Source organism: Parambassis ranga, chromosome 2, assembly GCF_900634625.1.
Source record: "Parambassis ranga chromosome 2, fParRan2.1, whole genome shotgun sequence".
Taxonomy (NCBI): domain Eukaryota; kingdom Metazoa; phylum Chordata; class Actinopteri; family Ambassidae; genus Parambassis; species Parambassis ranga.
Window position 1 is genome coordinate 34,515,147 of NC_041023.1, and position 27,166 is coordinate 34,542,312.

The following is a 27,166-nucleotide window of genomic DNA, read 5'->3' on the forward strand; positions in this document are numbered from 1 at the left end:
TTTATTCTTTTGGCAATATTTTATTTGCAGAAGTCACAGAGCAGGATTGTGAATATTTGTCAGTTCTAACCGTTCTAAAAAACACATTTATACCACAGTCGCTGCCAAGCTACAAAGCTCACACAGGCCGACCCACAAGGTCATGTAATAGTTTGATTTTAGTTAGACATTAAGCACAAGATTGCAAAACCAGGTTTTATCTTTACAAGAAGGACATTGTTGTACTAAAACAGCATGATGTTTGTCTTTTTGAATCTTGTAGTTTTAGCCAGGCCAGCCATCTTCTTTTTCTATCCTAGAATTTGTGTCAGACATACAATCAAAAAGAAGCATAGACTAAAGCCATACACACTGGTGGAGGAGGTTGGCCTGGTAATGACCCGATTTTAGATAAATGCTTTAATTGGCACAATAGGGTTTGTGCCACGTGGAACTGGCTGTGAAGGAGTGGGATTCAAGACTGTCTTCATGGAGAGTGAGTTGTAATTTAAGATTATTTAATAATTAGGTAATTTAAGATTATTTAATAATTAGGGAAATATTGTAGGTGCATCTTCAGACCTAAATTAGAACGCTGGCAAGGTGACAGTGAGTAAAAATTCTTGAAAATGTTCAACAAATATTCCTTTAAACTAAATGTTTGTGAGTATTTCTGCCCCCTAGCGGCCGTTAGCTGCAGGATGGAGGCTCCACAGCAGAATAAGCTGACACAGGATACAAAGAGCACCAACAGTCAAAATGATAGGTTATCTTTGATTTTAATTAGACATTAATTACAGGATATACATAGTGTTTCATTGAAACAAGAGTGTAACATTTGGCAGGCAATGCCCTCTTTGCTTCTTAAGGTTAAGAGATGGTTGACATACTCTCCAACCATGAAGTGCAAAAAAAGGAACATTTTTCTGATCCGGATTATATTCATGGGCCAAAACGGGTGGGGGAAACAAAAAAAAAAAGTTGCTGCAGTATGGGTGGCGTTCACATGTAACTGTTTTCTGTACAGAATCTACATTCAGTCCTAACAGAGATGAAGAGCTGAAGCTCTGCAGTATCAGAGCAAATTCAGTATCACAATTTCACCAACTTGGGGTTGATTTAGTCTTACACCTCCAATGCATTACTGTTAAAAAAAAAAAAAAAAAACTCAAAGCGTATGTACAGTTCAACTCAATAGATATATATACATATATATATATACATACAATATTATATAAATATAGTAAAATAGATTAAATTACATTGATTTCACGGTCTTCCATAAATAGATGTTGGACAATAACTGTTTGGTGATGTTAGTGTTGGAAGCACAGTGCACCGTCTGATGACAGGCTCGCGTCTCAGCAGGGAATGAGTCCCTGTTGAGCTCTCATGTACTTCAACGTGAAACATTGCAAAAGCACGTAACTGTGCAAGCATACGTAAAAACACCTTCACGTGACACACTCTGTAGCTTTCTCTGTTGTCGTTTGGTGTATAAGAGTGCACCTGACTTCTGTTTTTTTTGCAAGTTTAACAGGTTCATTACAACCACTGCATGTGGTCAAATTCAAAGTATTCTCCCATAAAGAAAAAAATGTTTTGTTTTCCTCCTGTGGAACCAGGGAGGCTCGTCAAGCCTTCTCCAAAGCAGTAGTGTCATCACTGCACACACTGTATCGACAAGATCTTCAGCAGGATATAAGAATAAATACAGTTTCAGAAGAGTCCTTGTGTGAGATACTCTGCAGCTCCCAGTGTCAGGTTTGAAAAGGCAGGTTCTGTTCAGTGATTTTACAAGGAAGCAAGGTCACAGAGCCTTGGTGTTGTAGGCCTCGTCTGTGAAAACTGACCACTGTGCTGAACTGTAAGTGCTTCTCAATATACAAAGATGCTTTACAAATACATTTTTGGCAAAGTTAAAAAAAAACAAAATTTTGGAAGGAACTTAATGGTCCTTGAGGAGGAGAGTCTGTTGCCTCCTGTCAGTCTTCAGGAGATTCTTCATACTTTAGTCAGCAGCTGTTGTTGCTGAGCTCAGAGGTCACACACACAGCACTGTACCTGAGCTCTGTTTGAACTCTACGGCTATGTCATCTCTGGTAATGAGGCACCTTCAAATTTTTGTTTTCAATTGTACCGTAACTACAAAAAAATAAAACAACAAAAACATTAGAAGAGTAAAAACAAGCGAAAACGGCAATGAAAAAAAGTTACGATAAAAAGAGAAAAAAAAGGATAAAAACACCATCTTTGTGGTCTATAACAGCATACTGTACAAAGTTTCAATACATTCTCTTGGAATGGCATGGTCTGTCGCTCAGATGTCAAAGCCGAGCGTCAAGTGAGTTCTTGTGTTTGTTTTGATCTTGGTTGCTTAGTCACAGCAGTCCAGCGCTGAGGGCAGCAGGACACAGCAGTACACATGGAGCCTTTAGTGTCCGTCACCCTTTGTGTCATCGCTAGGTGAAGCGTTGTGGATCCAGTCCAAGATGATGAGGGTCATGCTGCCGATCATGACGATGAAGCCGCAGATCAGGAAGGCGCTGGCCTGGAGAGGACAAAGGTTTCACATTTAGCTAATATATTCATCCAGAGCAACCTAAACAAATAGTTCAGTGGCTTAATAGCTTAGCTTAGCATCAGAAATGCCTAGATTACTGCATTAGTTTTTGTACAAATCAAAAAGCTAAGCTAACTGGTCGAACTTTTTCCACTTGCTAGAACCATTAGCTGGCTAAAAACATCCAAAATAATGCTTGAGAAGCTTTTGCACATCTGCAAGAAGGCTGTTGCTAACAAGTGGCTAAATAAGACTACAAAGGCTATAGGCACATTTACTAGCATTGTGCCAAATAATTTGCCATGCTTTGTGGTGGGGGCACAGCTTTGTGGTCAGGTTCTCCACTCTCAGTAAAAAGGAAATAGGTTCCAAAGGTGCTTACCCCAATCTTTTGCACAGACTTCATGGACTCCTTCTTGACCAGTTTGATGTAGAAGGCTGAGGGCAGGATAAAGATGAGCATAGCAGCAGCAGAGGCACCTGAGGCAGAGAGGACACGTAGCATTTTAGCCACAAGTTTCTTTTTGTGATAGTCTTAAACGTTTCCTCACATCACCACACACAGACACTCACCGATGAAGCCAAAGATGTCCCTGATGGTGGGGACTAAGATCACCAGAGCGTTGGTGCCAGCCAGCAAAACTATAGTGATGGTGGTGTGGCGGACCCAGCTGAACCCCTTGGAGGCGCACAGGATGTGGTTCAAGGAGGTACGAATCTGCACAGGAAAGAGACGTGAAGAGAGGTCAGTCCCGCGTGATCTGTCATATCTAATAAATGACTATGATGATGATGTTAACTTCTTACAGGGAAGAGCACCACGGGGACGGTGAGGGTGACGGCGGTCAGCACAGCCAGACGGACGATCAGCAGGAGCACGTCGAACTTGTAGACCTTGGAGTAGGTGTGCAGCAGCTCGGGTCCCACACGATCTGAGAGGGAGGAACAGAGAACACAACACAGGTGAACACAGGTGTTATAAAAAAGGCTTCAGGGTCAAATTTGGTTTGTATTTACATAGAGAAGTTGACTTGTTTGTGTTTGTTGGTGTGTTTACATCAGTAAATGTATGAAAAAAACACTAGATCTTTTCAATTATGTTAGCTTTCTTGCTTCTAGTTATTTTGGCCGCCACACACTTGGATTAAGGCTTTTCTTCTCTGGTGTGATGGCGCTATACTTTCTTTCTAAGGCTTTCAGGCTTGCCTAAAACTAGTCTGATTTTGCCTCATGTGATACATGAGGGGGGAAGTCTTCGCTTGCTATCATTGCTCTTAAAATAACCGGTACAGTGTTCCAGGAACCTTTCTGTGCACCTCTCAGATGTTCCTGCCATGCCAAACAGGAACACTAACACTCTGGCACACTGCTCAGCCGCATCAGGTGTTTTCACAGCCTTACATAACATGTCTCCAATATGTACTATTTATTTTGGCCCTTGGGACTTTTTTTTGGGCAATGACCGCATGTTACCTCACGCTACCTGTTGGTTGTAGACATTATGACACATTCCAATACTTTGAAAGACTCACCATTGAAGGTCAGGTACCCGAAGAGAGCAGCCAGCAGGTACATGATGAACATTGCCAGGAAGGACACGTTGGCCACACCCTGCATCTTTTTGCGGGAACGGCTGTTTGGATACGGGTAAATTCATTTAGACACCAGTGTAGAAAGGGAATACAAAATGTCAAATGCTAAGAAGAAGACAGCAGTGCACTCACTCTTTGAGCTCCTCGTACATGGGCAGGATAGCAGGGTGGCACACAAAGGCGAAGGTCAGGATAGGAACAGCGTAGACGGTCTAAAAGAGAACACCAAAACCTTTACAAAGGAGTTTGGAGGTTTTACTTCAGTACAGCTCTGTGAATGATTTAATACTTCACCTGTGAGTTGAAGACAAAGTATTTTGGCCTGCAGGCGTCCATGTAGTCCACTGCGGAGGAGCTGGAGTTGAAGGTGCTGTTTAACACTTTGGTCAAGTTGTCATTTGCTTCATCTACGTCAAAAGGTAGAGGGCAAGGGATCTGGAACTTCTTAATAATCACCTGAAGACAACAAATATCATGTGTTAGACGGCGATTTCATGTAAAAGTGTGTGAACATGAAGTCTCTGTCGACCTGTGCTGCATTTTATTCTGTCCCTCCAGTAAACCCTCACCATGTAGTTCCAGTGATTTAGTCTTTATAGTGTAACAATCAAGTGCTACAACGAGTAAAGTCATGTGTAAAGTGATTCATACTTGCATAACTTTAGTGTGCAAAGAACGAAGAAATGCCCGTCATACTCACCACAATCAGAAAGAACACCATGCACAGCAAGGACAGGCCACTGGTGTAACCAAGGTAACCTGGAGGGGGGGAAACACAAACATGAGCTATGGGCTATTTTTATGTCCCTTTTTTTCCCACTTTGTTGTAACTTCACCCTGAGCTGAGAACGTGCTCAGAAATGTGTTACAACATACACTCCTTACCCAAGTTCCTGAGCAGTGAGAGGGGCAGGATGATGACGACCGTCACCAGCAGTACCAGGTAGTCTCCGTTGGTGTACCATTCTCTGAAACGCAGGACAGGACATGTCAGTATTGCAACATAATGTAAGTCATCATGATTATTGTTTAGTTGAGCACTGGCCTCACCAATATGTATGTGAAAAGTTTTTTTTTAAATATTTTGTTTGTTTGAGTATACACTTTGATCACGTATTAAAATATAAACTGAAGGATAAAGTATAAACTAATCAGCTCTGAAACTGAGCGCAGAAAACATCCCATTAAATCCACTTTTCTGTCAGAACCCTCCGCAGCTCTCAGGCCTGATCAAACAGCTCAGCAGCTGCTCTGACACATCACGTCAAGCCGGTGCTTCATCATAACATCTCCACTCCAGCTGACACAGGCTGGCCTTACGCAGAATGACTGCATTGCTCACAGAAATAGATGTAACAAAGCAGCACTGAGAAGCTGAACTGCATCAATTTTTTAAACTTGAAGCGAGGTCGGGGTGAGCTCATCCCCGCGCTCCATCTCGATGCGGCACTGCCTGCGTCTTCTAAAAGGGCTCTTTGAAGGGGCCGCTCAGATAGGCTGAGCACTGTCCGTTCCTTTAAAAACACCCCTCCTACATGCACCCCCTTTCTTCTCCTCTGCTCAGACGGACAAAGATGCTGCTTTACCTTTACAACTGGCAGCCATTTTACTTGTGGTGCCACTTCACCTCAAGAGCTTTCTTCTTCACGTCACTACACCTCAGAACACACAGTTGTCCCTTTTTAAGATGTGTAAACCTGTCTATTGACGTTTGGTCCGTAGTGATGGCTGCTGGTCAAATAGTCTGAATCACTACCAACATCAAATTAGTTGTTCTTTGGGCTGAGGCCAATGCTGCTGATACATCCGCCCACTTCTGGGAAATTGTGTCATATTTGTTTTTGGTCTCAGGACCCTGCACTGCAGGTTTAGAATTTGTAGATGAATATTTTTAATTGATTTTCATGTTATTCTCCTTGTTCTTGTGACACACCGACCACCATGAAACTCTGATTCATGCTTTTTTTTATAGTGTTTGATCACTAGTAATGCTGTTTCTATAAGATGGCCTTTATTTACACCACCTTCAGTCACTCAGAACAGAAGAAGAAGAATTTTAGCTATGCAGATACAAATTTGGCTGATAATAATAAATAATAATAATAATAATAATAATAATAATAAATGTAGTCCTTTACTCACCCATTGCTGGTTCCCGTAAAAGCCTCAATGACGATGGGCAGCTCGTACTTTACGATGTAGAGGTAGCTTGACATAGCTGTTAAGACAAAACAACTGCGGTTAGAACATTTCTGTGAGGCTACAAAATACCTTGATATATGCAACACTCCATGGAAAAAATAAAGTCTTCATGTTTGTAGGATGACTCAAGTTTTTACTGGAAGCTACTCTACATTCCAAAACACATGCTTGTTTCCATCAGCCAAGATTTGCTTCGCTGTTCCCCTCTGTGCTCGGTTTAGACACAGAGCAGCAGTGTTTCAACTAGTAGCATGATAAATATAGTAAAGTGGTCCCTGTTTAGTTACAAAATCAAATAAAAAAGCTGTTTCTGGCTGTGAAAAAGCCTGAGTCTCTTACCTCCAATGTTCTGCATTGTGATGGAGCAAGTGGCTGCCAGTTTCCCCGGAATCCCGAAGGCTTTGTAACCCAGCTGCTCATAAACCAGTGCACCTTGGAGGAGAAGCGGTACACATTTAGACCAGACATCCTCATGTTAAAGGGTTAGAGTTTAGATGTGGGACTGTCTGACAGACTCACCTCCTTCATTAGCTGTCTTTAGCAGCAAGTGGACAGAATACAGAGAGAAGATGGCGACAGCCACGAGCAGAAGCCTGTGAACAGGCAAGAGCTGTGTGTTAATGATCGGTGTCAAAGTGCTGAACATGGGACACTTAAGGATGACAACAGTAAACAACAGTATGAAAATCAGAGACTCTGCTAGCATGTCTTACATCCACTGACTGTGTCTTTTGGAGGAATTTGAGAGATGGTTATAGCTAGCAGTTGTTAGTGTTGCCTTCGCGTCTGCAGATTTTTCTTGGGGAATCCATTCACTATTGCAAAGACTTGCATTTTCTAACATTTAACCTTGACCTTAAAGGCAGCATCAGTTGAGCAGCATCAGCAGGGTTGCAGAGGACGAAAGGTTTCCCTGTACGGGATCCTCCTGTCGCCCGGGGGATGCTGCAGAGGCAGCAATGTGTGCTTTCGGGGATATTAATAGTCCAGGTGAAAATTAATCTACAGGCCGTCTGAGTCTGGAGCTGAGACTTCATAGGAGCATGTGACTATCCAATTTCTCTGCCTGTGACATTCTTAGTCTTTCATATCCTCACAATTTGTAGCTTAGTCAGTCCATGCATTGGATGACCTTTTTTGGCCAGTCTGTTCTGATATCTCCTAATATCTCCACAAAGAGCCGCTGAGAGCACTCCTGCCTACATCAGTAACATAGAGGCTAGGTTAGGTTTTTGTAATCCTCAATTTCCGGCAGATGCTGGACTTGGATTGGTCAGCTGGTAGCTGACAGAGAGCCACGCCGCGATCCATTCATGATCTCCTGCATTATCTCTGTCTTTACGTAACACAGGCAGCAGGATTAGCTCCTGCTAAGCTGCTTCTCCTGCCACGTCCTGCGTGTGTAAATGACATGGCACCGCCGTTTGGCAGCAGCCGACAAATCTCATATCTTACTATGAGCGCGTATTCACATTGTGCTGTATTGAGGAAATTATTTCTCATATAAAATATATTGCAGGTGTTTTCTCTCCTGGTTTCTGAAAGCTTCAGGTTGAAGCTCATTGCTTTGTATGGGTGTGGTAGTTTGGTGTCTTAAGACACTGTACCACATATGTGTGTCAATTCTAATGGGACAATTAGCAGAAATGTTGATGCCCATAACAACCAACAGGGGGTGTGTTTCACTGTTGAGACTTAACAACAACGTTCTCTTTCCACTTTTATCTACAGGAAACAAGATAGCAAGTGTGCTGTGCAGGAGATGAAGTTTCAGCACTGCTGTCTGCTTCTTTATCTCTCTCTCTCTCTGACACACACACTGCTGGCAGGGAAACCTTGGTGCAACAGACATAACCACACCTGCTTGTGCCTCCCAAGGCTGAATGTTGGATTATAAAAGCAAAGCATGGCCCTGTGGACTCTACAAGTCCACATAGAACAGATAAAACACTTACACAAAGAGGGCGATTCCAGTGTTGGCCATGGCGAAGGACAGACCCAGGATGCCACTGCCCATGATGGCATTCCCAAGGTTGAAGACTGACATGCCAAAGGAGGCATTTCCCTGGTGCTGTAAAGAAAATGCATAGTTAGATGATGTTCATGTAACAGAGATCACTGTGTCAGAGGGTGGGAGAGGCTCTTACATATTCTGTCTCATACTTCTTCTTCCCCGTGTTGTGTTCAGGGAGGAAGTTCTGACTCTCTGCATCAACATCAGTGCTTTAAAAGTAAAGGGAGAAATTAATGTGATGTACAGCTTGTCCTGTTTTCTGTGATCAGACATCTTAAAGGATCCTCACCTGTATGGGATCTTCTTTGTTGGGTAGGGGTAGTCAGTGCTGTTAAAGCTGCCGCTGTCTTCCTCCTGAGCAGTGCCGTGTAAATACTTCATCTCCGCGGTCTGTGACATACTGTCAAAAAGACCCAAAAATAATATGTTAATCACTTATTTTGTCTCCTGCGTCAGGTCCATCCCGCCCCAGCTCCTTTTTTTTTTCTAGCGATGCGCGAACAGGCACCCCTTTAGAATAATCAATATTATATTGATGCTTGCGCAGCGCGGCACTCCTCATGAATTTGATCATGTGACTTTTCAGAAGGAGGCGGAGGTAACAAGAGGGGGGAGGGGGGAGGGTGACGCACCGGCAGTGGAAAAATACCAGACCGGCATCCGCGTCTACCCGACATCTCCTCAGCTCAGCTGTACATGCTGAATTAAAAAAAAGCCGCAATAGCACTGGGTGTGCGCACATTTTCCTCACAAATTACGCCAAAGTGTAATTACAACAGGGTGTGTCTGAGGATTTTAACCACATTTTAAAACTTGTAATCAAGATGAATACTCTTGAGTGAAGTGACATTACATGATAAATCCTGGTTCTAGTCTGAATGTGCCATTCAGACATGTTAAAATCATTTATCTTGGATAGCTTTTACGCACATGTAGAGAGCGCACAGCGGAACGCCGGGTCCATTTAACAGAAACATTTCCATGGCGGTGGAAACAATGGCACGTGTTGTCCGCTTATGTGCATTTTTTTCCTTTGCGCTCTGATTTTGAGCCGGCTTTATGTTAAGAGCCTTTTCATATTTTATCCAAAAGACAGTTCACCATGTCTCCATTTACACCCGGTCTCTGTGTTCTTCTTCTTCTTATTATTATTATCGGTGATCTGTGATGCATGACAACCTTGTGCCACCTCCAGACACACAGAGTCCAGCACTGCAGCATCACTGTCACCGTCCTTCATTATTAATGTTTTTGGACCAGGGCTGACCCGGTAAGAAAGAAGGCCTCTGGGCTCAGTCTGTTTAAATAAATATTCACATTCTCACACTGTCAGGAAGACGTTATAATGATTGACGAATCAGAGCCCACCTATTATTAATTAATTCTCGACCTGGAAACATTGATGATGAAACACACAGACATTCAAACATGTTGATATCTCTAATCTTCATATCTGTGATGAAAATAATTCATTTTTAGAGAGCCTGTGCCTCCAAAAGCCACATCCGGTATTTTGATAGACAGTCACCAAATGATGAGATGCCGGCATTCTTACCTTGTTGAAGATGTGGCAGGATGCCTGTAAAATCCTTTCAGGAAAAAAACAAACAAACACAACTGTCTGGACGAGTTCCTTCACAAAAACCAGTCGATCCTTGAGAATATTTATATATGGACAAATGTCAATGAAGGATTGGCCAATTATGAGACAGGATCTGATTCGAAACACACCGAAACGCTTCAAGTAGCTAATACCACAAATGAGGCTTAGAATAAACTGAGCGACGCGTAAAATCAAACAGAATTTTGATTAATTTACTAATTAAACCAAATTCCCAGAGATACGGTGCGCACGGAGAGAAAACCCTGTTCTACTGGAGGCGCGGTGGGTACTCACTCTTTATAGCTAGATGAGCGTTGCATCAGCCTGGCGTCGAAAAGGGTGAGGGAGGGAAGCAGGCAGGGAGGGTGGGGTGGAAGAGGAGGAGTAATGGAGGAGGAGAGTCCTTTACGAGTCCTGACGTAGTTTTGTATACAAACACACTCTGTCTGACCTACACTACCACGGAAACACAGGCGTATACTAGTATATTTTAAATACCTGTTATAAAGAGAAAACACATAAATTATCCTGATTTTTGCTTTGCTTTTTTTGAAAGAACAAAGAAAAAACTCGTCAGCAATTACTTACACGAGCAGAACTGAAGAACTGAAGAAGCCACTTGGGGGAGTGGCGAAACAATCCTTGAGCCCAGTTGCCCCGATTTACAGTTTTTTTTCAGTCGCTAACAAGCATTTGTCCAATTGTCACATTTTCAGAAATCTTAATACAATGTACACAGAATCGGTCTGTTGTGACCATACCATTCACAAATTTCATGTCGTTTTCACACAATATGCAGTCAGTAAACACATTTCTACAATGCTTACATTTTCTTAACAGACAAGCTATACCTACCACCAAAATGATGGATCATTTTTGTCTTTTTTAAAAATGTTAGCACACAACACACCACAATAAAAACAACAATATTCCAAACCTTAGCTACAGTATAAAACCTCTACTTCTGAAACAATGTCAGCTCAAAAATAAGCTGATAATCAACAAACAGTTCAATAACTGACAAACATTATGATGGATAAATTGGGCCAACCACAGTTGATTGCAGACTGGATTGCAGAGGCAGGTGCTGAGGATTCTTCAATGAAATTGACACATAAAGGAGGAACTTAAGGAGTGATGTTTTTGGGAGCGTACACATGAAAAGACAAACAAAGTAATGTCTGGACGAGGGTTCAATCTGGCCAAAAGGCGTAAAAGGGCCAGGGACACAGACAGAGACACATCACAACGTGTTCAGCACTTGGAAATACTGGGTTGATCCATCATAGATGACAGATTGGACCTACAATACTGAATGACCTTCACCAGCACCTGGTTCCAGAGCCGGATCAGGAGGGAGAGAACATGAGGATCTTTGTCATCACCTGGAACAATGTGGCTTTCCAGCACTCTCAAGCCATCACAACATGGTTTGAAGTCCACCCAAGACTGGCCCGTCTCTTCCATCCACCCTATTCACCTTTTCTCAATCCCATAGAGGAGTTTATTTTCTTCATGGAGGTGGAAGGTTTTTGACCATCAGCCACATGGCCAGATGTCACTCTTCGATGCCATGGATGCAGGGACATTGCAGTTGAAAACTGCCAAGCATGGATCCGTCATACCAAGCGGTTTTATCCCCCGTGTATCGCCGGGGATGACATCAGATGCGATATTGATGAAAATATGCCCCCCCTCCATTACAAAAGCTGCATAGATTTTTATTTTTCAGTTTTACAGGTATTTGCATGCAACACATGAAATCCACCGTTTTTACACTACATTTCTTGGTTGGGAACTGTATGTTGCCCCCCCCCACCCCTTTCATCTGAGCCTTTTTGTTGCTGTTTTTTTGTGAGTATATTCAGAATGCTGTTTTATGTTTCATTAATATTTTGTTTACTCTAAGCAATAAAACATTTTTCAAAACAAACAATATTTCTACCGTGTGTCCTGTTGTATGCACTAAAAAAAACCTGACATTTTACCCGAATGCTTTACAACCAAGACATGTAGTGTAAAATGGTGGAATGTTTTTGTAATGCTAAGAGTTGCCAGTATTTTAAGCCTGGTGCACTTTGATTGACTGCATGTACCTTGTGAACTGAACACACATGTTTTTGGTGTGACAGAATAATTTCATTTTGAGTCTGATTTCCAGTGTTTTGGTGAAGTTAGTGTGTTAGAGAAAGATGTATTGCATTTTGAAATGAAGAGTTAGTGTATATTTAACAAAATGTGTTTTTGAGAATAAAATTAACCATTTGGCCGACTGTGTTTTGTCGATATGTGTCTGTGTTAAGAGTTTAGAAAAAGTATCTGAAGAATAGCTAAGCGCTTGTTAGCGATTAAAAAAACTGTAAACTCTTGGAAATGACTATGACCTGGATGACTGAGAGCATCCACAGATATACTTACATGAGAAAAACACGAATTGGCAGTTTAGCTATAGTTTGTTTATGTGTCTCTGTGACAACGCCACTCAGTGTCATAAATTGTAGTTGTTTTTTTATGTTATATTTATAGTTATATGTTTGCTCTTTACCATGTGAGATAGCTGAATTAAATTGAACAAAAAATCATTTTGCAAATTAGTAATGAGTTAAGTTTACGTGAGTCACATGACCCGGAAGCGTTGAGCGGGAGATGACGAGAGAGAAGAGAACAGACTTTATGCTCATCAAAAGAAACTTACCGTATCTACCTCTGGTTATACGTGGCGCACATATCATGGAGTCATAAAGTGATTGTGGACATCAGTATGGAGCGTGAACCTTTTGAAATCCAGGGCAAATACAGGCAGGACACCACCTCCATCAGAAAAATGGAGCATGTGACATAAGCAAAGTGACAACCAGACTAATCTCAGTATGATTGTTTTTGTGTTGTTTAATTTATAATACCACTGCTCTATATTTGAAGCAGAGTCCGGTTCCCTTAGTGACCTCCACAGTAGAGCCACTTGAGAGTTTTTGATGGTGAAGTGCACTCGGAGCGGCCCGGACATGTGTCAGTCCAGATCAGTGTGTGAGAGGAGCTTCAAAGCAGACCTCCCTCCTAGAAGGAGATTACGCACAAACAGCGGCATGTGACAGCAGTCATCCTGATCCTCATTCACACTGCTGGCTCTTGTGCCTGGGTCAGGTGTAGGCATGTGTGTGTATGTGTGTGAAAGTGAAGTCTTCCCTGCCTCTTGTTTCCAGTTTGTTAATGGTGGGCTGACTGAGAACGGTGAAGTCTGTTAGCTGTGAACTCCACACATGTGGAGACTTTTATCAACCTCTGGGGATTATGACAGTTTTACTGCTACCACTGGATACTAACACCTCTGACAATGATTACTGCAAGTTTACTACTACTACTACAGCCTCAATGTGCACTCTTACTGCTGCACTCCTACACATCTACTACCATCAGATTTACTGCTACTGCGAAACACCATAATTTTGCATGCTACTGATTAGGGCTGTGTATTGCCAAGAATCTGGCGATACGATACATATCACGATACACATGTCACGATACAATACGTTATACGATATATCCCGATACTGTAACAAAGATGTTATATATTGCGATTTTATATATATATATATATATATATATATATATATATATATATATATATATATATATTTAAGAGTATAGAAACTTGTTTGGAAAGCCTCATCTGAATATTAGTAATACATCTTTTACAAGAACACAATTATTTAAAATTATATATAAAAATGTTTAATTATAATTATTTTAATTATAAGAACATTGCACAATGTAACTGTATCTCTCATTCAAGTTGTTTTTATGCTGAAAGAGACAGTGTGCACAACAAAAGTATGATGTTGAAATTAATGTTTGCTCATAAATAATTAAAAAAAAATTGATTTGGCCAAAACTTAAATTGATACCAGTATCTCCAAATAAAATATTGCGATATTTCACAGAATCGATTTTTTCTTACACCCCTACAACTGATTGTTCTTGTAATAGTCCTACTTGTACCACAATTAGCGTCCCTGTTGCTACTACCACTACACTACAATTACTACAAATATGTTATTGTTATTGTCTTGTCTTATTTCTAAGTGTCCCAGTTTCACTGCTACTACTGTGCTACCTACACTACTACTAGGGATGTCCCGATCCGATCACATGATCGGAAATCGGGCCTGATTACGTGATTTCAGACTCGATTGGAATCAGACATTACCTCCCGATCAGGACTCGGATATATACTTATTAGGGCTGTCAAAGTTTACGCCTTCTGTGCAGGGTGGCTCTGTGTCTTGTAGTGTAGGGGTATGACAGCTGCTTTTGGTGCGACAGGTCCTGGGTTCGAGACCTCGATGTACTGCGTGTGTGAAATCTCCCAGTGTGGCGGCACACGCACACACACAGGCCTGTCGCGATAAACAATAAATCAATTAATTGCACGATAACTTTAAATGGGCTCGATAAGTTTTTCGGCCGCAATAAATTACATTTGCACGCATGTTTGTTTTCCTCTCTCTCCCTCTCTCCCTCTCTCGCTGCCAAAGAGGCTGGATGACAAAAGGCTACTCTGGTGCGTCGTAGCGTATAAAGTGTGCAAAGTCCGGCCGTCAGATTTAATATGTCCCGCGGCTTCTGTCTTAAAATGTGTCAAATCAACAGGTAGTTCTTATTTTTTGAACTCATTGTGTAACGTTTACGTGATGTTCTGAGCAGACCACGGTCAGCTCGCTGTCTGCGTCGCCACGGTGCGTCACAGTGCTACAGGGCTTGGACGTTACAGCAACACAGAGAGCTGTGAAGCTGCACAACACCGGTTCAACACACACACAATTCACCACGAGACTAAACATGCTTATGAATACAACGTGCCATCAGAGAGAGTCCGCGTTGTACGAGTGAAGTTCTCTGCCTTCTTACTGGCGGCACTCGCGGCAGCGCCACCCAGTCTAGTCCTCTTGCCCAGTCCTCTTGTGCCATCTCTGCTATTTTATGTGTTTCTGTCTACATGGTGGCGTTTTTAAAATTCGCTGATGCGCATACACACACGCAAACGCACATGCAGACACATGTGCGTACAAACAGGTGAGCCCACTCCCAGCAGCAGGTAGAGTGCATGTTGTTTTGCTCTCTGTTGCTCATGACGTGCTAGTTGGTTCGACTTAACTCCATTGACTATGCTCAGATAAGCCATGGTAATAGGCCTACCACTACTCATAATAATAATAATAATATAATTAATAATAACAATAATAATAATAATAGTGTTGATAATTGGGGGCCTTTCCAATGTTAAATGTTCTTTAGAAATTAAAGTTTATTGATCTTTGAAAGGGTGTACTTGCATTATATATCATTATGTTAGTTGAACATTGATTTGACAATATTATCGCTTATCGCAATAATTTCTCTTGGCAATTAATCGCCCAGCAAAATCTGTTATCGTGACAGGCCTACACACACACACACACGGGTTTTGCCGCAATGAGTGCCTTTATAGAAAGTATCGGATCGGGACTCGGTATCGGCAGATACTCAAAATCAAATGACTCAGACTCGGACTCCAGGGCAAAAAATCCTGATCGGGACATCCCTAACTACTACCACATAGTAGATCACTTGTATCCGATCTGCTGTAATCCAGTAGACTCCTCTCACTACCACTACCATGACTACTCTTGCACTGTACTATAAATAGTATTCGTACAATAACTTACTGTTCCACTGCCACTCCTCGTAATGCTTTGTAGTAGTACTACTTGCAATACAGGTACAATTATCACTAGCACTCCTACGGCTATCCCAATGCCTCCTCATCAGTGGTCATGCTATAATGATAATAGCAATGATGGCTATGTTAGATGACTAGTTAGAACATGTTTCTCATGGACTCCTCTCAGAAAGCTAATGTTATCAAAGCATTTTCAAAACGAGATGCGTACTGGACATCGAATCCTAAAAAACAGGCCCTGTGTGAAGTCAGTGGGAAACATCAGCAGATTCAAATAATTCAGAATCAGAAAAACTACTACTACTGACACATAATGCAAGATTATGTTGTCTTTTCGGCCGGAACTGCTCTAAAAATGCTCACAACTCAGAGTCATCTTGCCTTTGTGACATTCCACTTTTCCACTAAACCTGTTTTCATCAGGAAGTGGAAGAAGATCCACGCTGCATCACCACACAGACACATGCCTAGATGTTTTATTTCTTCTAAAAGAGTGCTTGCATTGTTGATGCTCTCACTTTCTTGATAATCTCACACACACATACACTGCCCTCAGTCACACACGAGTAGCTGTGTGTGTGTGTGTGTGAGCCTTTGTTTGGGGGCTTTAGCTCGACCCAGCAGTTCTAAGACGGATCAGGAAACTGGAGCGGGGGCAAGAGGTGCAGGGGGATGTGGTCTGAAAAGTGGTGCCTTGTTAGTCCCATCTAAAACACACACAGACACAAAACAAAACAAATAAACAAACAAACTAGAGTAGAGCAACTTGTGGTTCAGGGAGGTGGAGGGAGGGCAGCGTGAGCCAGACCAGATCAAAACTATTCTTCATACTATTGCTACATTTCACCTTTAATGCAGAAGTAGACAACTTCTGGTTTAACTAGCTCACTTCTTGACGTGATGACACAGCACTACAAGCAGGAGGATTACACAAAACCTGGGTTTATATAGCTATTCCCTGGTGTCTCTCTGGGTCTGTAGTCTGCATCATCATCATACATCAACGGGTACTGAACTATTATTCTCACTGTGGTTTAGCTTGAGGTTTGATCCACTGTACCAGTCTGATGCAAAGTGTTTACATAATGAAAACAGATTTACATAAAATCGTGGCAACACAGTCAGTACTGGTTTATTGTGTGTGTGTGTGTGTGTTGTTTATAGTTGAGTCTAATGAACCCATTGTTTTTTAAACTTCCATCATCACAGCTCGACGGTTTCTATTAGACTCACTAACACTGCCCCCAACTACAACTGCTGCCTTTAATAATGGTGACATTGTCATGTGGTTGCTCACAAGTGAGAGCCAGTTCTGAGAAGTTCAGGAAACAAGGCCTTCACTGTAACACAGAGTGCCTGCACTGAGACTAGCTAAATGAGCTGCTTCTCTTTGCAAAGCCTGCAACAATGCTACCCAGCACACTATGGGTGTGCATGTGTTTGACTCCAAACCTGTGGAATTTATTTGCACACACATTTGCACAAAGTGAGATGCAGTATGTCTGCTGGTTTATCTGGATATTTTTGTGTGCTGTTGTGGTAAAAAAAAACAGGAAGAGGCTGAAAAAAACCACAGCAGTTTCATAGTAAACAGAAACAAAAGAAACAACAATCGCTACATGTTTGCTCTTCTTTCTAGAAATATTCTTAAAAACGGGTTATCTGTTAACAAATCATCTTCCTTGTCCTTTCAGACTAAAAAAGGACAATGATTTCTCAGAATGAGGAGACACATTACACACAGCAGTTCCTCATACTAGAGGGAGAAAACCTGTTTAACTTGGTCAAATGGATAGTTTCCAGGTTACCTAACTCACACAGAAACAATTTGTTTATTTAGCTTAGCATACATACTGGAAACAGGAGGAATTAGCTAGGAAAATGTTGTTTTGTTTTATTAATTAAACTGTTGAGATGTAAGATGATTATTACAGGTGCTGGAAGGATTATTTTAACTCTTTGACAGAAATGCAAGCCATTTTACCTCTCTTTAGTCTAGTTGTAACACTAGCAACCTGCTCTGGCTCGGGTTTACAGATGACATATACACTGACGTGGGAAAGATTCAGCTGATTGGACCATTTGTTTTGGTTCCTGGTTGTGGTTGTTGTGTTGTGTGGTGTGTTAACCTCACAACCGCTTATTTTAGACTTAATACTGATATGCCTGCATGTTGAATATATGAAAATACATCTTTTGACATTGTTAAACACAGACAAGACTATTTACTATAAGACAAAACTCTCTTATTAACCAACCAATCACAGCACTGACACAGAAACCTGGCTGTGACTTTATGATGAAAACTGATGACCTACAAAACCTGATACTGTTCTGGTGAATGTGCCATTCATGCACTGGCTGAAGGAACAACAAGCTTCTCCAGCATTTTCTCGTGTTGCTTTGGCATGTTAGCTTGTTGTTAGTTGATTAGCTTAAAATAAATGGAAATGATTAAATGCAGAATCTCCTTTCTGACCTCTCTTTGAACTTTACTCTTTTCATTGGATGTGTCCTTCATCTACACTGACTGTACCCACTCACACCATAGCTAATCACCTCCCAGGTAGTGTTCCACTGCCCACTGACCAAATGAATAGCTCCCAGCACATCACATTAAACTTTGCTGGTCTCCCACCAAGCCCCCTTCCTGCGCCCGGGCCGGATCACTAACACCATCGCTCCCCTCCTGCCCCTCTCCCACCTTAGACTATACTTATTAACTTTTCATTTTCCCTCCATTTAGACCGGGGATTTTCTTGCTCTTCAACCTTGTTCACCCCATACCCACTGTGAGTGTTCTTGGAACTGTTAACCTCTGAGGAGGATCTTTATTACAATATAGATGGACAACTTTTTTTAAAGATCTTGTGATGGGCCTTGCTTTATTAAGAAAAGAAAGGTATTTTTTTCTTCTTTTCTGTGGGATCTGAGTTTAAAGATAATGTGAATGTGTAGGTCTGCAAAGGTCGAAGGTGTGAGGGGTGACTCACAGGGGGGTCATTTCCACAAAGAGACAAGAGGGTAGGAGCTGAGATGGAGACACTGTAGGAGCAAGACATTTTTCCCCCAACAATGGGACATTTCATCGTTTTAAGTCAAGATTGTACTTAAATAAACTCCTCCTTTGATCCTGCATTCCATGTTTTGTAGGTGTCTGTCTAAATGTCTTTGCATGTGTCTTTGTAGGCATCGGATGCGTGAATACAGATGCCATTTGACCCCAGCAACACAAATTAGGTTGGAAGCCATCAGACTGAAAAAAAAACAAGTCGCTGAAGAGGAAGTGAGTTATCTTTTTGAAACCTTGTCATGTTGCACACACACACTGAGGCATAGTTGATCCTGATCGGACATGAGGTCTGCGGTGGGATCAGGGTCACTACGTAAACACTCCTTAGCTAAACAGGACCTCCTAACACAGTGGGAAAACCCACAGAGACCAACAGCCATCACTAGAGTCTCTTCACAGTTTGGACGGAGCTCTAGTAAATTTATATGTCACAATCACTGTTTAATTGTCCAGATAAGTTCCCATGTCGTCTCAGTGTTAGCTTAGGTATACAGAAAAGTGCATATGCAGCAAATTAGGCAGAAAAAAGTCAGCTAGTATGCAGTTTGCCAAAAATTTCTCTGATCATCTCTGATCATGCAGAAATCCACAAAACTGGCTGCTCCACCGTGTCCAACCTGAGAGTTTAAACACCGTTGGCTCTTTCAAAACGCAAATCTTTGTTCTTGGATGGAAGGCTGCATACCGTTGAATGAGAAACTCATTTTCCTCATGCCACACCTTCTTCCTGGATTATGAAACACATTATCTTTTACTTAAAGCATAAATCAGTAAATATATTCCTAGGAAGCAGCTTCATGAGGACACAGTTAGCAATTGGTGGGAAGCCAATGATGGATGATTCACTTGAGTAACTACTGCTGGTCTGGTGTGGTGTTGTATCATGGCTGTGCCATGTCTACAGTACATTCAGAAGTGACAAGAAACACAAGCACACCACTTTGACTGAAGACAACATGAAATCAGTACAATGTTTTACTCCAAGCTGAATGTTTAGGTAAGGCGCCAGTTTGATTCACAGGGCAAAAAAATCTCAATCCAGCTTTCTACATGAGTTAATAAATGCAGCTTCCCAATGTCTAGATGTGCCGGAGCATCTCTTGATTTGGAAGCATTACCTTAGTAATCCTCTTAGTGGTGGGAAAGTGGTTTAGCGGGCACATTCTTTATGACAGGCGCACAAATGGGGGGATCACGTTAGCCTTAGGGGCCCCGGAGGGGAGGGGTGGCCACTCGTCTCACTCTCCAAAAACTTTCCACCCAGGATGGACCTCGGTAGCCCTGTGAACCCGCTGACTCTCTGCTTGCCTTCATCGGGCTGCTGTGGGATCTCTGGGCAGTGGATAAATGAGATGGAAGAGAAATGTGTCAGAGGTCACAACTAACCACCTAAATATGCACCCCCAGAACACTGTAGCCATATGAATATATATATATATATTTGTTTAAGTGTATGTTTTAAGAAAACTCATATAGTCATTTTTTCTAGTGGTCACATGAGATTTTGCAGGAATGTAATCCCTCAGCATAAACTGAGTTTAGTGCCTCAAATAGTATGCTCTGACCTGTGTCTGTGAATCCTTTACAACTGCCTAACAAATAACCAGGAGAGCGCCAGGGGACCAGGTTTTGGCAGCTCTTTTGATTATAGTTATAAAACTTAATTAAAAAGCCCAATGACTTTTGGATGCTCCAGTTAAGCCAGAACATAACACAATATTTAATATTTTTTTTTGTACTGCAGCAGTTCAGGCAAAAACATGAAGCTAGTTTTCATTGTGTCACTACTCACACAGCTCCAACTGCTCAGCTTTGTGGGAAAGCACATGTGTATTATTTCTTCATGATAGTCTAGCCTATAAAACATGTACTGAGCCCCCCAGTGTCAGCGGGGAGAAAAAAAAGCTATATAAAGGTAACTCAGTTCACAGTGCAGGGTAAAGTTAGGGCACTGCTGTGGCACAGGAATTAGCCGAGCTACAGCAACTGGGTGGATTAGGAGGATATACTGTAACACATACACACACACACACAGTATACACCATGCCAGTGTGAGGGTCAGTATGTGCAGAGTAGCATTATTGTTCAGCAGCAGACACACACACACACATCCAGTGGCACAGCAGTGACAGTCAGACTCGGAGTCATTAGCTTTTATTTAAGACAACATCGTTTCTCCTTACAAAGCCTGGCTCTTTTTCTTTACAAGGAAACAGACTGTATTATAGATGTGTTACCACCACAAAGTAAGAGCAGGATGATATTTGAAGAAAAGTTCTCATCAATAACTATACTATCCTAACTATCCTAACTATAAATAGGATTTACCATGAGGTCTGCCTTCACAGCCCACTAACAGTGGTAAAATAAAAACACATTCTCGAAAAAAAAATCTTTAGAAAGAGAAGGGAAATAACACAATGCAGTAAAAAGCTGTGTCAAAACACAGCTTTGAAGTGAAAAAAATCAAAGCATTCACAGGTGGAAAGGTTAATTGTCATTTTTTTCAAGTCATAGTTGAAAAAAAGACAACCTGAAAGTCAAACTTTGGAAAAATAGGCTCATTGGCTCTATCCCAGGTGTTTGTGATTGATACTCTCATGTCTGTAGGCAAAAAAAAATACTAAAGCTAGCTTAGCATCGATCTGAAATCTCAATGTGCTCAATATGCTGAAAACTAGCTAGCCTATTGCTTATTGATGCATTTATTCATTATGCCCTGACAGCCCATACACATTAGGTGAAATAAAAACCATTGTGTAAATTTCTAGTGTTTCAACAGCTGTGTGTTACTTGATTTGCTTGTTTTCTGTTTCTGTTGTAGCTACCTGCAAGGTTGTCGTGCTTCTGCAGCAAACAGCACTTGTGCTTAGTTTTAATAGTCCAGATGACAGAGTAGGTATATTCCAGTAGTCTAGATCAGAGCTATTCTTAGAAATGACTCTCTCACTGTGGAGAGTCCTCACTGCATCTTGTGCATGTCTGCTACAATGAGTGCTGGTATTTGACAGAGCAGTGTGACACATGGGACTGATTGATTTCTAGTGTGTACACTATAGACACATACACTCTTTCATCTCCTAACCTGATATGTTGACTTGCTGGAGACTAGTTTAGTAGTCCAGTAACTGGACTCTAGAATCCTCTTATGTAATGGTTTTTCCATGCATTTTTTTTTAAAAAGGATCAACATTTAAACACATAAACACTTCAAGATACTGTAGCATGATCAACGAGAGCACTGTCGCTACATTACCAAGACAAATAATGATGTTTGATTGGTTTCAAACAGAGTCAGAGCAGCACAGTTTCACAGATACATTTCTAGTTTGGTCATCTATTATGTTTTATCTGATCTGACCCCATTTCAGCAAGATGTGAATACACTGAATTGCCACATTCAGAACCTGACTGGTTACCAGTGGCACATATCTGACACCTCTGTGAATCCTTCTGTAACAAGGCCTCAGACAAACACATACATACATCTTCCAGCACCCAAGAGGCCAAGGAAACACCACTTGTAGCCACTGTAGTTTTGTTGGCATTATTATTCACCCTAGATTGGATTGAGTCTGTCCCCTTAATATGTTTTTGATAACAGGGCCCAGTACTTGGGAGCTAAACCTGTGTTTCCATAGTTACATTTAGGAAATCTTGTTGGAACGAAATGACAACAGAAATTCTGTAAGTGCTGGTTTAGTGTGACAGCAGTGATGTGTTGCCAAATGCTGGATTACATTCTGTTATCTTCTGTTCATAACCATGACTGTGTGTCACAGCATGTTCACCGTACAGTGATGTTGCAATGGAAAAAACGATTACTACACAACACCTGCTGCAGATCTCACAGCACCTGCATACTAGCTTAGCTTGTATACCTGGGTTACCATAACATTACATTACATACATTAGGAACCATTTTTGCATCCCCTGGTGCACAGAAGAAGATGAGGACCTGTTTCAGACTTCCTTATGCCTTGCTGTGTAATTTGTGACAAAGGCTGGACACAGATTGTTGTAGTCTCTGCGGGAGTGAGAAAGTAGAGCTTGGTTACCAAGTGCAGAGGATCTCTGAAGTGTTTTGTTATGATTATGTAACATTTTATCAAAATCTCAATTGCCTGCTTCTTCCAGGCTTCATCCAAACATTACTAGTCCTTGCTCGTGTTCAGACTGCTGGCCCAAATCCATTACTTGGCAGATCCAGATTCATTTTAAGGCTGGACATCAAATAGCTGCATAAAATCTGATTTGTAAATAAGATGAAGAACAGATTTGGATCTAGTTTAAAATCCATTTATAGAGATGAGGCCTTTGTAGACATAGTTGTCCACTATTAAATGAGATGCTCTGGCCTTACCCATTTTTTTCTTCCATTTACATCACCAGCTGGCAAGTGTTCTTCACGTTAAAAACTTACTTCACCAAAGAATCCTTTGCTGCCTATGGGCAACATCAAGAGACAGTAAACCTTTCTAGACACTGAGCTATGCATCTGTAGCAGAACCATTGTTTAGTCCAGTCAGCTGCAGATGTGTAGATGCGACAGGCTCCGTCAATAAAAGCAGAAAGCTGTCTAATTGGAGCAGCTGCGTGACGAAGGTCTGAGATGTTTAATGCGTCCTTTTTTGCATTTTCATACATAAATCCAGTAGCATGAGAACTGTGTTGACATTTCAGTGTATATACATATATAATGTATAGACCAGGGGTCTCAAGCTCAACTTACCTGGGGGGCCGCTGGGGGTAGAGTCTGGGTGAGGCTGGGCTGCATCCAGTATTCCACAAAAAAGGGTTTCAAATATTCCAAAAAATGTACAACTGGTCCAATCTTCTCAATCTTTATTAATAACAGGTCAGAACATGAACAGTTCTTTAGAACATAGAACCTCAGAACCTCTTAGTTAGTTGGTTCCAACCATGTGACCAAGTTGGCTAAATTGTCAACAAACACCACCAGAAGCTGTCACCTGGCTGAGCTCTGGCAGCCAATAGTTATAAAGAAATATATAACACACAGGACAAGCCTCAGTAAATAAGTGTGTGAGAAAAATGTGCGGACCGCACTAACACTAAACTTTGATGTCAAGTGGGGGGCCACAAAATATCGACCTGAGGGCCGCAAGTGGCCCACGGGCTGCAAGTTTGAGACCCCTGGTGTAGACCAATCTTAGATCAGCAGCAGTCACATGGCTGCTGCTACAAAGCCGTCCAGTTCATCTTTTTATGTAATGCTCAGATGCTGAATATGAGACACATATGTCTGACATTGGTTAACTGAGGTTTATTTATTTATATCAGAGTGTGTGTCTGATTTCCAAACATATCTTTTACTATTTTCACCTGTGCTGCATTACTGTTGTACTCACAGTACTGGGATGTTGCGTAAGCGCCTGGGCCCAAGGCTCTTTGGTATAAAGGTTAGAAAAATAAAAGCCCAATGGAAAGATACTACTACTACAATTGATACAGCTGCAGTTATGCCGGCGATGTGTGGTACAGTGATACATAAAATTAATATCACAATGTGATGTAGCTGATTTTTCTCATATTTTGATTATGAGACTGCATAAAAAAACAACAACAAAAACTCAATTCTCTGCATCCAGACAGGCCCCAGGTCAAATGCTGCAAATACTCAGAGGCTCATAGGTTTTAGCATTCCTATGCAAACATAACCGCATTTAAAGTATAAGTCAGATTCAAGAGAATGGTATTTTAATGAAAGATTAACTTTTGACCAGCCATTTTAACCCTTCTCAACACAGGGTGTCATTATTAAGTGTGCTTGTAAAATGGAGAACTTACATTTGACTAAGAATAGATACAAGAAGAACAAGTTTATTTTTTGTCACCAGCAACACATAACAAAACTGAAACCCTCTGTCCATTTATCTACTTCAGCTGAAAGTACATATTTATTAGTGCTTAATGATGACCTGATAGCAAACATCAGGGAAGTAAATTGTGAGCATGTGACACTTGATAAGTTCACAAGAAAGAATTGTCTTGCACATGGTGTACCAGCACTCAATAGATCATGGTATTATCTTGTTATCTTTGTGAAGTTTTGTAATTAAAATAGAGTATGAATAAATCTGATCTGATCCTTTTCATAAAACAGTCACACATGTAAATGTGTAAAAAAAAGTAGATGGATTGTCAGTAATTCCAAAAACATCTCATATATTTTCTTGTTTTTCATTTGGGTAGCAGTAATCTTCTGGGGATGTGCACGACCAAAGTCGTGCAACGTTCGCAAACACTACCCTTTCGTTTAGTCAAAATAAAAACTTGCAAACTATTCGCAAAGCAATGAAACATTAACTACAGCAGTGGCGTTGTCCTCCAGGCTCCACCTTGTGTTACCTTTCCTCTTTCACAGTCAGCATTTCCAGAAAAGTGTGTCGAGTCATGCCAGGTTGAAATCACCTGAAGGATTTACAGCACCTGAGCAGGAACATCCAAACACTCATGGAGCCTGAGAGTGAAGCAAACAGCCGCCCCAGCTGAACAAACAGGACACTGTATTATTGACTACATTCATTCAGAATTAAGTGGGACCTTTTTCTGGTGCCAGGGGTCATTCTGTTATGTTTTAATAAAGCACTGTCACAGGGTCAGTCACTCTGTGGATTTACATTATGAATTCCACACTGACCCTGTCTGGGTCTCTTGAACCAGCTTGTACAATAACATAAATATTTCCTTCTGGCAGTGACTGTGCTTTTCATAAAACAATAACACAACTAAGTCTTTTAAAATGACAACTTCAAAGATATTGTCCCTAATATTGATTTCCTGGCACCAGATACTTACATTATCCAGCAGTGTCTGCATGAGCTTCATAACCACATCAATCCCTTTGGGAAGGTACCAGCATGTAGTGACCTGTTGGATATTTTAACAAATACACTTGCAAATCAAAACAGTAATTCCAACTGATGTCACATTTCTCTTATTTAGCAGTGGTGGAATGTAGCTAAGTATTTGTACTTAGTTACTGTACTTAAGTAAATTTGTATGTATTTATACTTTACTTAAGTAAAAATAATAGTGCATACTTTATACTTTTACTCCATTACATGTTGCAGCTGTTATCTGTACTTTCTACTCTACTGCATTTCTACAGTGTTTGTAGTTACTTGTTACATTTGATGAACACAGTGCTGGACTGATGTGAGGTCAGACTCTGCATGGAGATGGTGTCACGCTGCCAGCTGTGTTTCTATAATGAGCCTCAGTCATGATGCCAGTGCTCTGGTTCAGTTAGCTAACTAGTTAGCTACTGTCTGCTAACACAGGTCCATCCATTAATGTCTGATTAACATGAATCATAACATGAATCTACAGCAGGAATACTGACACAGTAAAAATGGTGAATGTCTGTTTTTTTATTAGCAGCCTCTTCTGAAATTCACTTGATGCCCACAGCCTGCCTCATGACACACAGACCTGTCCATAGCTGCTTCTGGACTGAAAATGTAAATTAACTACATATTGTCCTATTTAATTTGAAGATGATTTCTTTGATTATTTAAACCTGTTCAGATATCCTTTGCAATGGAAATGGTGCATGAGTACTTTTACTTTTAATACTTATTTAAAAGTACTTAAGACTTTTACTTAAGTAGGATTGTTGACGTAGCACTTTTACTTGAGTATATATTTTGCTGGGTATTTGTACTTTTACCTAAGTACCAAGCTTCAGTACTTCCTCCACCACTGTTATTTATTAATGTCCATATTTATTTTTTTAATATATTTTGTGGTGCATGTAATTGCATATTAAATAAATGATCATTTTTTAAATTGTCTTTGGCAGCTTTAAAATTTGAAAGAAAATATATGTTCAAGCACTTGACAGAAAAGAAGAAAGCCCAGTATTAAACCTTGATGCACACCACACTGAAAAAACACAAGAACCTTGTTGACAAGAAAATGTAAGTGCACAAAATTGAACACTGATAATCTTATTTTTCTTATCCTGATAATCTTATATCATGTGAACACAGATTGTGACCAGGATCAAATACCCCCCCCCCATACAACATAGAAGCTGAGTAAGTTTCACATAGACATATGAAACTGCAGATACAAAGCTCACTGTTTGCATAAACAGCAAATGTTCAACATTTTCTTGGAAAGGGTGTGAGAGGGGAGAACAAAACACCCAGAGCAGTGAGGTGTGAGGGAAACATTTAAGTGTAGATACAGAAAGTTCAGCATCACAGGTTTATGTACTTTTCCCCTTTCACTGTTAATAAGATAACACAGTAGGAGTGGAACAGAGAACCGATGATGTTTGCCCCCAGGCCTGCACACCTTAAGCAGCATTACCTCGTATTAAAGTCATTTCATATTTATTATATAGGATTTTCACAGTAAGTGTGTTTCAGTTCTCTCCAGATGAAAACA

The 27,166-nt window shown here is 41.0% G+C and overlaps 1 protein-coding gene across 1 annotated transcript; it reads right to left on the bottom strand.

The window, feature by feature from the left end:
• Positions 1-739: 739 nt before the first annotated feature.
• Positions 740-10,271, bottom strand: slc38a2 (solute carrier family 38 member 2). The gene is made up of 16 exons (XM_028392954.1): positions 9,906-10,271; positions 8,640-8,750; positions 8,484-8,559; positions 8,292-8,407; positions 6,856-6,929; positions 6,676-6,768; positions 6,277-6,352; positions 5,020-5,102; positions 4,835-4,893; positions 4,429-4,590; positions 4,267-4,346; positions 4,075-4,175; positions 3,350-3,474; positions 3,116-3,260; positions 2,925-3,022; positions 740-2,530 (listed from the first exon to the last, which is right to left on the bottom strand). Exons 2-16 carry the CDS (start codon positions 8,747-8,749, stop codon positions 2,414-2,416), a joined length of 1,515 nt encoding a protein of 504 aa, XP_028248755.1. The 5' UTR covers position 8,750; positions 9,906-10,271; the 3' UTR covers positions 740-2,413.
• Between the last annotated feature and the right edge of the window lie 16,895 nt (positions 10,272-27,166).